At 43.6% G+C, this 13,693-nt stretch overlaps 1 protein-coding gene across 2 annotated transcripts; it reads right to left on the reverse strand.

Moving 5' to 3' along the window:
* Positions 1 to 349: 349 nt before the first annotated feature.
* LOC109743612 (uncharacterized) lies at positions 350 to 9,564 on the reverse strand. Of its 2 annotated transcripts, XM_020302702.3 has the most exons (11): positions 9,311 to 9,564; positions 9,171 to 9,236; positions 7,811 to 7,906; positions 7,646 to 7,721; positions 7,470 to 7,556; positions 7,289 to 7,365; positions 1,756 to 1,848; positions 1,438 to 1,575; positions 1,163 to 1,268; positions 820 to 1,028; positions 350 to 732 (listed from the first exon to the last, which is right to left on the reverse strand). In XM_020302702.3, exons 1-11 carry the CDS (start codon positions 9,494 to 9,496, stop codon positions 664 to 666), a joined length of 1,203 nt encoding a protein of 400 aa, XP_020158291.1. In that variant the 5' UTR covers positions 9,497 to 9,564; the 3' UTR covers positions 350 to 663. The 2 variants fall into 2 exon arrangements, with proteins under 2 accessions (XP_020158291.1, XP_020158292.1); XM_020302703.3 differs by lacking the exon at positions 1,756 to 1,848.
* Positions 9,565 to 13,693: the final 4,129 nt, after the last annotated feature.

Here is a 13,693-nt window from a genome sequence, read left to right on the forward strand (position 1 = left end):
CTCTTAGTTGCAACGCACGGCCATACATGCAGTCTTCACTAATTTTAAAAGTGTTCCGGATATAGGATAAAAAAACAGGGGCGCACATTTCCCTAGAAAACTATTATACAGCCAAATGCTAGAATTCAAAGATATAGCATGCTTAGCTAGAGTCGGCAACTTCATTAGATCAATAGCGCCACAGCCAGGCTAGAATATCGCCCATGATTCATCGATCACAACAATATTATGATGCGGATTTTGACCAAAACATGGCAGTATGCTCCCTATTCTTGCAGTACATATGATTAATCAATTGATATGAAATTTCAACTCAATAAATCATTTAGTCATATATGAAGACAAAATCTATCCCAATTAATATTCGAGTGGCGAATTTATTCAGATACTGCTTTTTGCAACAATACAATCATGACCGATATTAACAAAATACACCCCACTCGATTATTGTTATTTATTTACGGAAAAACATGAGAAGCCCAAACAGGCAGTGGCAGTACGATTCTAAATGAAGGACATAGCAACAGTATTTTTATGCAACACTGGATGAACAGCAAGCCCACACTCACGTTCCTACTGTAAACCCCAGGGTCCAAAGGAAAAACCAAGCATGACTGTTGAAAACCTTCATGTCATCATGTGAAAATTCATATGTAGCACAAACTAATCAATCTTGACATTTGAATATAGGAGTGTGTCCCTCGTAAGCGGCATGTTCATGAGCAAGCAAATCTGCACAATCGGCACATAGTGTTGTCATAGATTGCATTTCGCTAAAGTTGATCAATAATAGACAAGACTACAAGAAAGCATGCTCACCCCAATGAGAGTTGAGACGAGAAGGATGATCCCTGTAATCCATGCAAGACTCAATCTAACAAGATATATAGCAGCTATAGAAGCTGTAGCATTAGTTTTAGATGCTTCTGCAAGCCGTCTTGAGATATGCAATGAAGACGGTGCATCGATGATGGATGCCAAGGATGTTGAAGCCTCCTTAGCGGATATTACCAGTCCAACAATTTTTCCTATATTAACACATCATAAATGTCGAAACAGAAAAAAAAAAAGCAACTGTCAATAGTGTTCTGCAAATATAACAAGTGTACTGATTGCAAAGGTTATGTTTCAAGTCAACAATCAACCGCACAAAGTAATTTACCATTATATGCTCCCTGCAATTGATCCAATGCTTTTGTGAGAGCTGTCTGAACTACTTCAGCTCCCTGCTTAACAATTTCTGCGGAACCATATTCATCTTCCAGAGCCTAAATAAACCGGTCAAATTAGTAACATTATATCACTAACATAGGGGAGTCATGTGCTTATATCAAGGGTATCTAGGCAAGGAAGAGTGACAGGGTCTCTTGAATATTTTGCTGTGCACAGATAATAAGAATATTCAAATTGCAGCTAAAGATTTATGTTTATAATTACCTTAATGCCCGTGAAGTGGCATACTAATAACTCTGCAGGGCTCACGATGCCTCCTGAGAAATCTTCGTGAACCTGAATACCCCTTTCGATGGTTTTAAGAAGGGAGATCAAGCTGGATGCAAATTCAACGTCTGCTTCCTGTGTAGATATGCAAATGCAGTTAAATAAATGCCTACAATTTAGTGGTCAATTTTGCACAAACTAGGAAGTGAGCTTATCCAATTTTAACAGAAAAACAATGCATCATCAGAGACGAGTTATGTTCTTTTGAAACCAAGTTCATGTTAGTATGCAAATGGATGATGAAGCGATGCTAACCTTAGTGAGGAACAAAGTAAGACTGTTTCCACTCTTCAAGGGAATGTTTAATTTGCTATCAGCTTTCTGATAGGATCCCGCCAACCAGGTTGCCTGCACAAAAATTGTTCTACTTTTAGTTTCTAGATTGTACTCCCTCCTTCCCAATATGTTAGGCGTATTAGGAATTTGCACGAAAATTAGCGCATTGTTTGTTACAGGGGCCGTCGTACAAGGGAGGCATCCCCGACTGGAAAAAAAGAGAGGCAGGCACACGCATGATCTCCTTTGACCTAGTCTTGATTGACCGATCCAATCCCAAACTCAGATTGCCTCCAACTCGCCCCGCCAATTCTTTCCCGCGCCGGCCGTCAAAACTTCAAATTTGGAAAGCCCCTCAACCATCGATCGTGACTTGCAGCGCTCCCCACTAACTTCTCTTTCTTCCCCCTGCTTCTTCCCCGTGCTTCCTCTCCCTCTGCTGTAGAGATCTCTCTGCTGTATGCTTTCGTAAACATGGTGGAAATTGACCTGAATCTGCCGCCTAGATGGGATGACAATGGCAATTACACTGGTCCTGTCATTGATCTCAACAATGATCTGCTATGGGCTGACACCTACGAAGGTTAGTTTCCTCACATGGATTTGTTTCTGCCTAGTTATCGATCTGAATGTCTGGAGTACTGTCAATCTCTAATTTTTCAACGATATCTGCATCAACAGACGTTGGCGAGGGAGAAGATTCTGACAATGCTCACAGAAACCACTGTGAAAATTATGCTAGCGGAGAGGCGCACATTGGAGGAGGTGGACACACGTCAAGCCTGCATGTCCGAATCGGCGGCATCGGACGCACACTAGGCCTTGCCGGTCGGGGCCATGTTGGCGTGCATGCTGACCGTCGCCTTGCCGGACGTGGTGTTGCTGGACGTTATGTCCCCGGCCATGTCGATGCCGGGCATGGTCGCTGGAGGCTAGGCCTGACTGGGCATGGCGTAGGCTGGCTGGGAAATTGGCATAACTTTCAGCCTGAGCAGCACATCATTCACGATGGCCACACTGTTCATGGCAGTGACGAGCACGGAAACTCGGATCAGGTGAACAACGCGCATGGCAATGGAGGGTATGGCGAAGGTGAGCATGACACCGGCGGTCATGGTACCGGCGAGAATGGCAACGTCGAGCAGGGCGCCGGAGAACATGGCAACGGCGAAGGAGGTGGCGCAGGTCCGAGTAAGTGTACGAAACCTATTCTTTTCAGTTTGAGGCTTGAGTACAGCCACGTTTCTTTCAAGCATACATCACTTTTTGATTGTTGTTTTACAGCGTGTTTAAATAATGCATGTAATTCAGGTGCAGAATTGTGTGGGTTCCTTAATTCCTTTTCATGATTGAATTGATCAGTGTTCCTTGTTGGCATAAGCACATGTACACTGAGAATTTGTAATCAAATAGGATTAGCAGTAGTAGATCAAGCCGGTTATCTACTAGGTTATCAATTAATTTTGCATGGAATCAAGCAGGGCCTTTTTGCGCTAGCCTGCCTTTGTCGGCGTCGTTTATCATCGTGTCTCGCTGTCGCCCACTAGCACTTGGCATCGTGTGAATAGAGTTAGAGTACAGTACACGTACATCCAGCATTATCATTTGTCATCCAAGTTTATGTAAACTTGTGATAGCTACACACCTTGTTGCCTGACATGCTGTAAATTTTTTCTTGTCTCGCACATCAGAGGAAGCGCAAATGGTGCACAGACAATGAAAGGAGGACTATATACAGCATGCCTTTGGATAGGAGTACTCATGGCATATTGAAGCGAGGTGTTTCACTACAAGTGGCAGCACAGATGGGTGTTTCTCAGAGATGTGTGCAGCATTATTGGGAAAAAAGGCCAGAGAGGTGGAGGGGTGAATGCCGTTGTTAGCAAGAGGGTAAAGCACTGTAGCCGCAAGAAAGTTTAAATCAACCCAGATGATATTACTGCAATTCCAATGATGAAAAGGACCACTCTGCATGACCTAGCCAAGGAGCTGAATGTTGCAAAGAGCACCTTACAGAGGAGGTTTAAGGAAGGCAAATTCAAGCGTCACGCGAACGACATCAAGCCAACATTGACTGATGAAAACATGAGAGGGCGTCTTAAGTACTGTCTCTCAATGTTGCATCCTCCTAGCCTACCTCACCAGCCTACATTCAAGGATATGTACAATATGGTGCATATCGATGAGAAGTGGTTCTACATGACTAGAAGATGTCAGAAATATTACTTGGCCCTTGATGAGGACAAGCCTAAAAGGGGCATTAGGAACAAAGGATTTATTCCGAAGGTGATGTTCCTTGTAGCAATTACGAGGCCTAGATTTGATGCACTTGGGACATGCACATTTGATGGGAAAATTGGAATGTTTCCATTTGTGACTAGAGAGCCTGCAAGCACAGGGGTGCTGGTACCACGATCACAAAGGCAATGATATCTGTCACAAAGAATGATAGCCATGAGTTTCTTGTTAACAAGGTCCTGCTCCTGCCTGCCATTAAACAGAAATGGCCGGTTGAGGAATTTGGGGAGCCTATTTTCATCCAGCAAGACAACGCCAAAACCCATATTGATGTCAATGATGTTGTGTTTAAAGAAGCAGCAACTGCAGATGGGTTTGACATAAGACTGATGTGCCAGCCACCCAATTCTCCTGATCTAAATGCTTTGGATCTTGGGTCTTTTTTCAGGTATTAAATCCATATTCCAGAATTCAGCTATGAATAGCAAACACAAACATATTGCTGAAGACATTATGGATCTTGTTTTTTATTGCAGGGTATGCAAGCAATGTTTCAGAAGTCAGCCCCAAAAACCATAGACGAACTTGTTGCTAAAGTCACTCAAGCATTCGAAGAGTATCCTGTGGAGAGATCCAATCGTGTTTTTCTCACACATCAATCTTGCATGAAGGAAATCATGAAGGAGAGAGGCAGCCATCACTATGCTATTCCACACATGAAGATAAGTGTTCTTCAGAAGAATGGAGTTCTCCCCGTTGCACTTGCATGTGATCCAGAATTAGTGCAGCAAGCAAATGAGTTTGTCAATGTCTAGTTCATGCAAACTTAGTCGTCAATTGGTTTGTCTCGCTGCATTGTTTCTAAGTCGTCAATTCCTAGGTTTCGCTGCATTGTCTCTTTATTTTCATATAGTGTCGGACAATTTGTTATGTTCAGGTGCTCAGTGTGTGTTTATCAGAGTTGCAAACTTATTTGTGAGTATTGTAATCAGATTTGCTAATGTGATTTGCTTCAGTTTGATGTGTTGACATTTTTCTTGTCAGAAGATCCTGTGCACTTAATGTAATCAGAGTGCTAACCTTTAATTCAGGAGTAATCGTGCAGTTCTTGGTCTTTACTGTCTTGCTCCTAGCTTCCTTGTGTCAAAAAATTCATGCTGGCAGTACTAGCAGGCCATGCATGGAGCCAGGCCATGCATGTACCAAACTGACTCAAAGGATCTTAGTGCAGGGGAGGGAATTTGTAAATGTAGCATGTGTTACTCCAAAAATAGCATGCATGGGCTACTCACAAAGGCTACAAAACATACTCCATCATAAGCAAAAAAATAAACTCTGATTTGTAAACCATGTTACAGAAAGATAAATGTTCATACTACTTCAGGCTAGGGAACCGAACAAATCTAACACGGATTAGGTAATGTAAGGTGAAAGCCAGTTTCAATAGGTAATCTATAAGGTTCAAAGTACAGGGGCAACATAATTTTGAGCATGTCCTTCCATACGGCAGACTCTGGTTCTTCTCCCTCGCCTAGTTCTTCTTCAGCATTGTCATGCTCTTCTTCAGGCTCATTGTGTTCTTCGTTGCCACCATCAAGCTCTGCTTTGGCCTCACCTTGCTCTTCTCCGGCCACTCCCAGCGAAGCTATTACCTCTGCTTCAATTTCCTCGAGGGAGTCCGGACGTTGGCTCTCTCCTGCAAGGATGTCCTGTTCAACCTCGAAACTTCTTGAGCTGACATATCTTCTTCTGCACCAACACTCAAGTCTTCAAGAAAATCCGGGACTTGGCTACCTTCAATACTGGAGTACCACTCTTTGGGAAGATGTAAAGTATCATCTCCTATTGTCTCTTCGATGAGAACCTGACTTGGCTATCTTGATCATGCTCGGGCACATACTGTTGCTATTCGAAGACCTCGGTATTGTCCGCACGGTCGACGTCCATAGCTTGCTGCTTGGTCAGCTCGTTCTCTACTTCAACCTGCACATCTTCAAGGGAATCTGGTACGTAGCATATGTGTCTGGCACATACATCCATAGCTTCATGCCCTCAGATTGTGGGACGCCATAGACATAGCTCATATCCACTTCTTCATCTCCGTTGATCATATCATTGGCTCCTTCAACGGTGATGTCCTGCTCATCGACACATTCGCCGTCGTCGGTCTCGTCATCCGAGTTAACTTAGTGCGCACTGTTGACCTTGTTGATATAGTCCTCCTCCCAGATCATGCGGCCATCACCCAGTCCGTCGCCGTACCCGCCGCCAAGAGCGTCGTCCTGTCCTTAAAGTATTCTTGCTTCATCACCATCGCTGTTGCAGACGCCGTCGTTGTGGCCGTGGTCGTCGTAGGTTCCAGTCTTCCCCATCGACGTCCAACCTCCGTGTCGTCTAGCTGGTCGGGCTAGCTTCGAGACGGCCACGTCGTGGTTGCCTGTTCCCATCGTACTGGGACGGCCGCGCACGAGACCGGCCTCGCCGGCGGCAAGCTGCACAGCAATGCCATCATCGGCGGCAAGATGGGCAGCAACTCCTTTGCCGGCGGGAACCTCGTTGCCAACACCGCCGCCGTTGAGGGGCCTGGCCATGGATTGATGTCCGTACGAGGTGGGAAAGATCGGAAGGAGAAATGGTGTGCTGGGCGTTCTTCATGCAGGAGAAAATTGCGCGGGAGAGGCAAGTGAGGTGGGTCATTCATGGGGAGAAAATTTTGAAGGAGAGAGAGACGAGTGGGTGCTCGTGGGAACTAACCGCAAGAGAGGGTCGTCATCGTATTTTTTTTATTTCCTGAAAACTAGCTATCGTTAGCGACACCGCAACTGTGCGCCTTACATTATGGAATTGCATGCAGTTCCTAATACGCCTAACATATCGGGAAGGAGGGAGTACTAGTTTCCTCCTAACGAAATAGTACATCTCTACTATTAAAGGGGAGTTGGGGATTGTGCGTATGTACGTCCAACTCCCCCTACCCTCGATCTCCCCTCCTCCATCTCCTACATTAACTCAACCAAATCTTACCAAAACCTCAACTAAATCAAAAGTTTCCTTGCCTTCCCCTACCCATACCCAAATCAAATCAAATCTTACCAAAACCTCAAATCTCAACTGAATCAAAACTTTCCTTCCCATACCCATACTCAAATCAAATCAAATCTTAGCAAAATCTAGAATATGATAGGTGTAAGATTTATGTCGAACATGATTGGCATTGAACCACTAGAATATGTATGCCCCTGTTGCAATGCATGGGCAACTAGCTAGTACTTACCAAGTTGGCGAGTTCGTTATCAAGAACATCTAATCCAGAAGATTCATCCGAACGAATGACAATCAATTCATCCTTATCTGCAAGGTACATGATCAATGATACTTATGTGTCAACAAGGCAGATACAGAAGTAGGGGCATCCAAGTTCCAAAAGCAGGGACATGCTCAGGAATTAGTCAGACCTGTAAGCTCTATAGCAGCACTTTTTGCACCATCAATCTTGGTTTTGTAAATACTGCCAGCATCAGATATGAAGCCATCAACATAGTCTGATATACGATCAAGAGAGACAACATTAGTGGCTACATCAAAATGCATGAATAATTCTGATAAAATCATTCCCAGCAAATTAACATACCATGGGATCCATCAAGTTGCATCAAGAAAACAGAACGAGGCCTGTCAAATGGGTTTGGGAGTAGCAGCTTGTTTAACTGAAAATCAAGATAGACAAAGGTTGCATAGCTTAGATAGAGTAGCACGATGCACACAAAGGCTAGCTGAACCACAAAAGTTAAATAACCTTTGCAGAAGAAGGTGCAGGAAGCATGGCAGGTGGTGCAAAACCAAGCAAGACAGAAACAGCTGCAGAAACTTCATCAAGTGACATGGACGTGGCCTGTTGTAGCATGACAAGGCATATCATGAGATCATACTGCCCCGTGGGGGAGGAATGAAATAAAAACGAAAACTAAGGTTGATTTGTCATGGTAACCACCACTGCCTTCACTCTTGAAGCGGCAGGGGGGGGGGGGGGGGGGGGGGGGGGCAGTTAGGTAAAAGCAAGGGTAAAGTGCTGTTAGGGCATGTATGGACACAGGTGCTTGTAGCAAACAAAGCAAAAAACTGCTTCTTGCCATGCAGGTTTGATAAGGTGCTAATTGTAGGTACCTCTGACTAAATGTTGTTATGCATCTAAGAGCAAGTCTAATAAGATACAGTCAGTAGGCTTTAAGGATTAAAGTATTGTGTTTTTGTTGAGTTAGATGGACGCGAGAGAAGAGGGGAAAGAATGGAAGCGGGCTGTAGATTAACAGCCAGCTGCAGCAAGGCCTCCAAAAAACATTGTGAAAGTATAGGGTGGGCCATATATTAGTAACTAGCTACTATACGTGTTGTCTATTAGGTTGGCTATAGCTGACATGATAATTTCATATAGCCGGTTGTTCGCTATACTATTAAGGGCATGTACAATGGTTCTATCTTAGGCATGCCACGTAGGATAAATGATGAGGTGGAGGAGAGAGAAATCATAAGAAAAGGCTTGTCTTCTCTTATTTAAGAGAAGACAAGAGATGATCTCTTAGCACAATATGTCTCACCACGTTTTTAGGAATAGCTAGTTATTGAAGATAAGGCTAAGAGATGACCCATTGTAGACATGTTTTTTGTCATCTCTAAATCACATGCAAGACTTAAGATAAGACTATCTTATCAACCATTGTACATGCCCTAACCATACTCTAAGCACCCATGGAGAGTAGGTGCTTAACTTTCTTGTTTGAGAACGAGTAGATGGGATGACATAAATGGCTGGGTAGTTGACGATCTATTACTGGCTTTATTGCCTCTATTTAAGCCCCGATGTAAATGCATCATATCGCGTTGTAACAGCTAGTATTTGTTTTTTCAATGGTCGTCTGGTATTTGTTACATGTGTAAGCTACGAACTACTCCCTCCGTTCGGAAATACTTGTCTTAGAAATGGTTGTATCTAGAACTAAAACAAGTCTAAATACAACCATTTCTAGGCAAGTATTTCCGAACGGAGGGAATATAAACTATAATCCGGTATGGATTAGCTGGAAGAGTCGTTTGAACTTGGTGGCACGCAGCAACAAGTTGGTCCGCAGAGAAAGAGAGAGGATAACTGGGGACTGAACCTGGTCCTCTTGCTGATCCCTCAGGTAGCGGTGTGATGCGCCATCGATGAAGGCGGCGGCATCTCCCTGTCTCATACGGATGGAGCCATCGTAAGGGGGCGACAGATAAAGGATTTGCTAAGAGAGCAAGAGTTGGGTACCTCAGGGGCGGCGACGACAAAGGAGAAGGCAAGCGCGAGGAGAGGGGGGAAGAGAAGGAGGTGATGGCGAGCCATGGTCGCCGGCGTCGGCTGGAGATCCGATCGAGTCGCTGGCCAAGATTTGGATCTTGGTTGTCCCTCTCTCCCCCTCCCTCTAAGAAAATAGATAGGGGAAGCAAGCTGCATAGACAAGAGAGTCGATTCGGAGGTCGAGGAGACAGGCAAGACACGACGCGCACGTTCCGACCTGTTATTATTGGTGGGCTTTGGGCTTCCTTTCTACTTCGATGTGATCTTCATGGGCCGTCGAGATACACGCGGCAGAAACGAAGAATGGGCGGGGTGATGCATTGTAGGAGTAGTTGTAGTTTGGGACATGGAGCATGTGATCCGGAGCACCAGTGATCCCGGATAAACAGTAAAATCCGAAAAAATAGTAAAAAAATTTAAAAATCTGAAATTTTTTGTCAAGAAATTTTGATGTTTTTTCTACATGCGTGCCAATTTTCGTAATGAAGTGACATTTGTGGAGGTCTCGGCAAAAAAAATTCATGCTCCAAAAAAACTGTTTTTGGAAGCATTTTCGAGCATCGATTTTGTTTTTTTTTTGCCGAGACCTGCATGAATGTCATTTCATCATGAAAATTGGCACGCATGTAGAAATAACACCAAAGTTTATTGACCAAAAATTTCAGATTTTTTTGAACTTTTTAAATAATTTTTTTGTTTGTACTGTAGCAAAGGGTGCCTGTGAGCTCGAGCTCACAATAGCACTTTCGTGTAGTTTGCCTCTTTCTCAGAAGAGAAAAAAAAGTAGGAGGCCTTACATAAAAAAAGAAGTTGTAGTTTGCCGTCCCCTCAAAAAACAAAGTTGTGGTTTGCCTTCCCTAAAAAAATGTTGTAGTTTGCCTAAAAAAGGTTTCACAAGTACAAAAAAATCCATAGCATTCATCACCATCGCCCCAGCACGACTCCAAAACTCAAATCGCAGCAATCCTCCTCTTTGCGTCTGCGAGATCAATCCCGTTAGCAAAATTCTTTTTGTCATGGAATGAGAGGTGGACAACCCTACACTACCAAAGTCGCTAGTGTATTTTTGTTTGTCGTGCTATAGTCTAGAGACACCACATATAAAATTCCATCCAATTTGAAGTTCGTTTATGCCCCAATTAATTTATTTTCAGGCACTATAACCATTTTTTTATAATCCTATAGCCATTTAATTAATATATTTATTATTACTAAAGCATTTGCATTGCCTTTTGGTCTTGGCCCATTTATCCTATGGCTATCTAGCATCTGTGTGCGTCAAATAGCCAGCAGGCCGGTGTTGGAAATATGTCATGGGGGCAATAATTACAATGTTATTATTTATTTCCAAGCTTATAATATTGTTTATGTTCTACACTATAACTGCAATGGTGCTAGAGTTTGCAATAACCACGAGGCTGGGAGAAAAATTCATGTACACGTGTAGAATAATAAAATGGTAAATCGATTCCTAATCTCGCCTTTAGGACTAGCTCAAGTGTTGCATGATGGTTTTGTTTTCCTGATCATGGGCATAAGTTAAGTGTAACATGGATGCCCACAACTTTGAGGGCACAATGTTAGAAGAACACTTGTGTTGAACTGTCCCAAGTTGATTGTTACACTATGAGATCCTTTCGTCACAAGTTTATGGTTTATAACACATGAAAGTTAACGTATGCATAATTCCTTTCACCGTGAGAGCATCAAGTATCTTCATACCAGATGATGTACTTGGGGCTGTTCTAACGTCAACTGTAATAGGGTGATCATAATGACAACTTATAGGTGCATCAAAAAGGTATGCCAAGGTACTCGATAGCTCGAGACTGGGATTTGCTCCTCCATCAATGGAAAGACATTCATAGGGTCCTCTCGGTGTGACGGTATCCATCATCGTCTGACCATACACAGCGTGACTTGCTCACAGGGATGCCGAAACACGGGAACGAGAAAATAAAACAAAACCGATAACGAGGAAACTGGCATATTGATCATGTGTTGATTCACGAGGATGCCGATATATCTCATCTGGGGTTTAATGAAGTATCGAGAAGCAAAAGTGTCGTGGAATTGTCACGTCAGATGTCCTAGTGTGAGGACTTAGTCGTGAGGCCAACGCATCTACGCGGTAGCTTGAAGGGGTTGGTTGGAATCGAGAGACGCAAGGCGGATCAACACACAGGACAAGGATTTAGACAGCTTCGGGCCCTGGGAAACATCATCCGGTAACAACCCCACATGCTGTTTGTGGCTAGGTCTCATTATCATCATGAGGGAGTCGCCATAAACCGGCTCTCCTAGTTATGTCTAGCCCTAAAGATTATTCTTCTCTCCCCTCTTGGGGTGCCCTGCCCCTCCTTATATAAGTTGAAGGGGCGGGTTACATGTAGAGTCCAACTCGGATTAAGACTTAAACTATTCTGACTTCTCTTCATGGGCTTCTTAACGTCTTGGGCTTCATGACGTCTCGGGCTTCATAACGTCTCGGGCTTACTAACCCCAGGCGACTCTGTCTGCCGGGTTATGACTCCTGCTTGTTTATGATTGTCTGCCAGGTTATGACTCCTGCCAGTTTATGATTGCCTGCCGGGTTATGACTCCTGCCGGTTTATGACTGTCTGTCGGGTTATGATCTGAGTTAACACATGCCGGGTTATCATCTGACTTAACACCTGCCGGGTTATCATCTGACTTAACACCTGCCAGTTTACCAAGTCCAAGTCGGGTTATAACTCCGGCCGGGTCATACCGCGGGGTATATCCCCGACATTAGCCCCCAGTTTAATTTGGATTTATCCATGTTAAACTGATCCTGAGCATCCTTAAATCCTTGTCATTTCCTTCTAGAAAATCTGGGTCAATAGGCCAGCTTCATAATCAATTTGCTGATATTGGTTGTCACAGAAAAATATTATGAAGAATAATTCATTTGACTTAGCTCCCAATGCTTAACAGAAATATTGGTCCTTGAAATACTCATCTGATCTTCAGCCGGTTTAAGGATGTAAAACTTGCTTTAATATAAATGTCACAACCTTGAAAACATCCGATTTGTTCATCTCACTCATGAGTCATAAACTGAGTATTCCGCATATGTAGCCCCCAAGTGCCGGGTTGTCATGCTTGCAGCAACCTGGGACTTGTAATTGCCTGATGCTCATAAAAACTTCAACCAATGTAGCCCCCAAGGGCCGGGTCATTATGCAAATAATGAGCAGGGACTTTGAAAATATGATTATGTAGATTTTAACAGCAACGTGTAGCCCCCATCATAAGGGTTGAACCCACGTCCACAAGGTTAAGAGCTTTGTGCTTTATCAACTAAGCAATGGACCCTTCAATATAATGGGTTTAACTTGTGTGCCTTGAATTGTTGACAGGAGCAATTGGTAGCCCCCAAGGGCCGGCTCATTATGATGTAATGAGTCGGGTCTTCAATAAGGCTAGTAAAAATGACTTTGCATTAGCCCCCAAGTGTCATGGTGCATGCTTGCAGCGACATGAGACTTGCATATTTGATGTAATCTCAACTTGAATAATGTAACCCCCAAGTGCCGGGTCGTAAGCCTGCAGCGACTCGGGACTATTCCTTCCATTGTAGAATAAATCATATCCATCGATAAAATAATATCTATTGCGCTAAAGCGACTTTGAAAACCTCAATCATAATACTGGTTTATTGATAACCATAATAAAAATCCAGTCATGTTGGCTATTAAAGATTTGAATAATATATCCAATGATTTATAAGCGCATGATTCCAATGGCGCAATCCAAATATATACTGGCGACTTATAGTCGAAAACCAGGCCCAGTTAATAAACACCAGTTTATCATAAAGTGTTGTAAATCTCAAAAAGAGAAAATTTGTCGAATAAAAGCATGGGAAGACGCGAGGCTTTTCATGGGCTGCCAGGCCCAAAATCGAGGCTTTTCATGGGCTGCCAGGCCACTGAGTTAAACCATTTTATAAAGCCTTTTAAGATGGACCGCACATTAACCAATCGTCGTTTTAACTTTGACAAGTTCAGGGTCTGTATAAGATTGACTTGCCAAACGTTCGGCGGGTCATACCAGGATTACCTGGACGAAGTGGCTTACTTAAAAAAAGGCAGGATAACCCGGGGTTTTAGGTGAATACACCTGGCTTCCAAGCCTGGCTTGATAGCCTATTACAAGGGTGTAGACTCTTTGTTCTTTGAGAAGCAAAGAGCCCCCGAGCAATATTTTGAGTTGTGTTTAGTGGGCGCCTATGTTTGAGTTGTGCTTTTGCAACACTCTCTTTGGCCCCCGCGTGATTTCTCTGGTGGCCTTACGTCGATCAAGAGGTGTAGCTATGGTTCGAATACG

Source organism: Aegilops tauschii, chromosome 7 (assembly GCF_002575655.3).
Source record: "Aegilops tauschii subsp. strangulata cultivar AL8/78 chromosome 7, Aet v6.0, whole genome shotgun sequence".
Classification (NCBI taxonomy): domain Eukaryota; kingdom Viridiplantae; phylum Streptophyta; class Magnoliopsida; order Poales; family Poaceae; genus Aegilops; species Aegilops tauschii.

Excerpts from the sequence above, each read along its gene's own strand:
- LOC109743612 (XM_020302702.3), bottom strand. The coding sequence starts at position 9,496 with ATGCAGCTTGCTTCCCCTATCTATTTTCTTAGAGGGAGGGGGAGAGAG. Across the intron at positions 7,907-9,170 it reads GGGATCAGCAAGAGGACCAG|GCCACGTCCATGTCACTTGA; the intron begins GTTCAGTCCCCA and ends ATGCTACAACAG. Across the intron at positions 7,557-7,645 it reads GCAACTTGATGGATCCCATG|ACTATGTTGATGGCTTCATA; the intron begins GTATGTTAATTT and ends ATCGTATATCAG.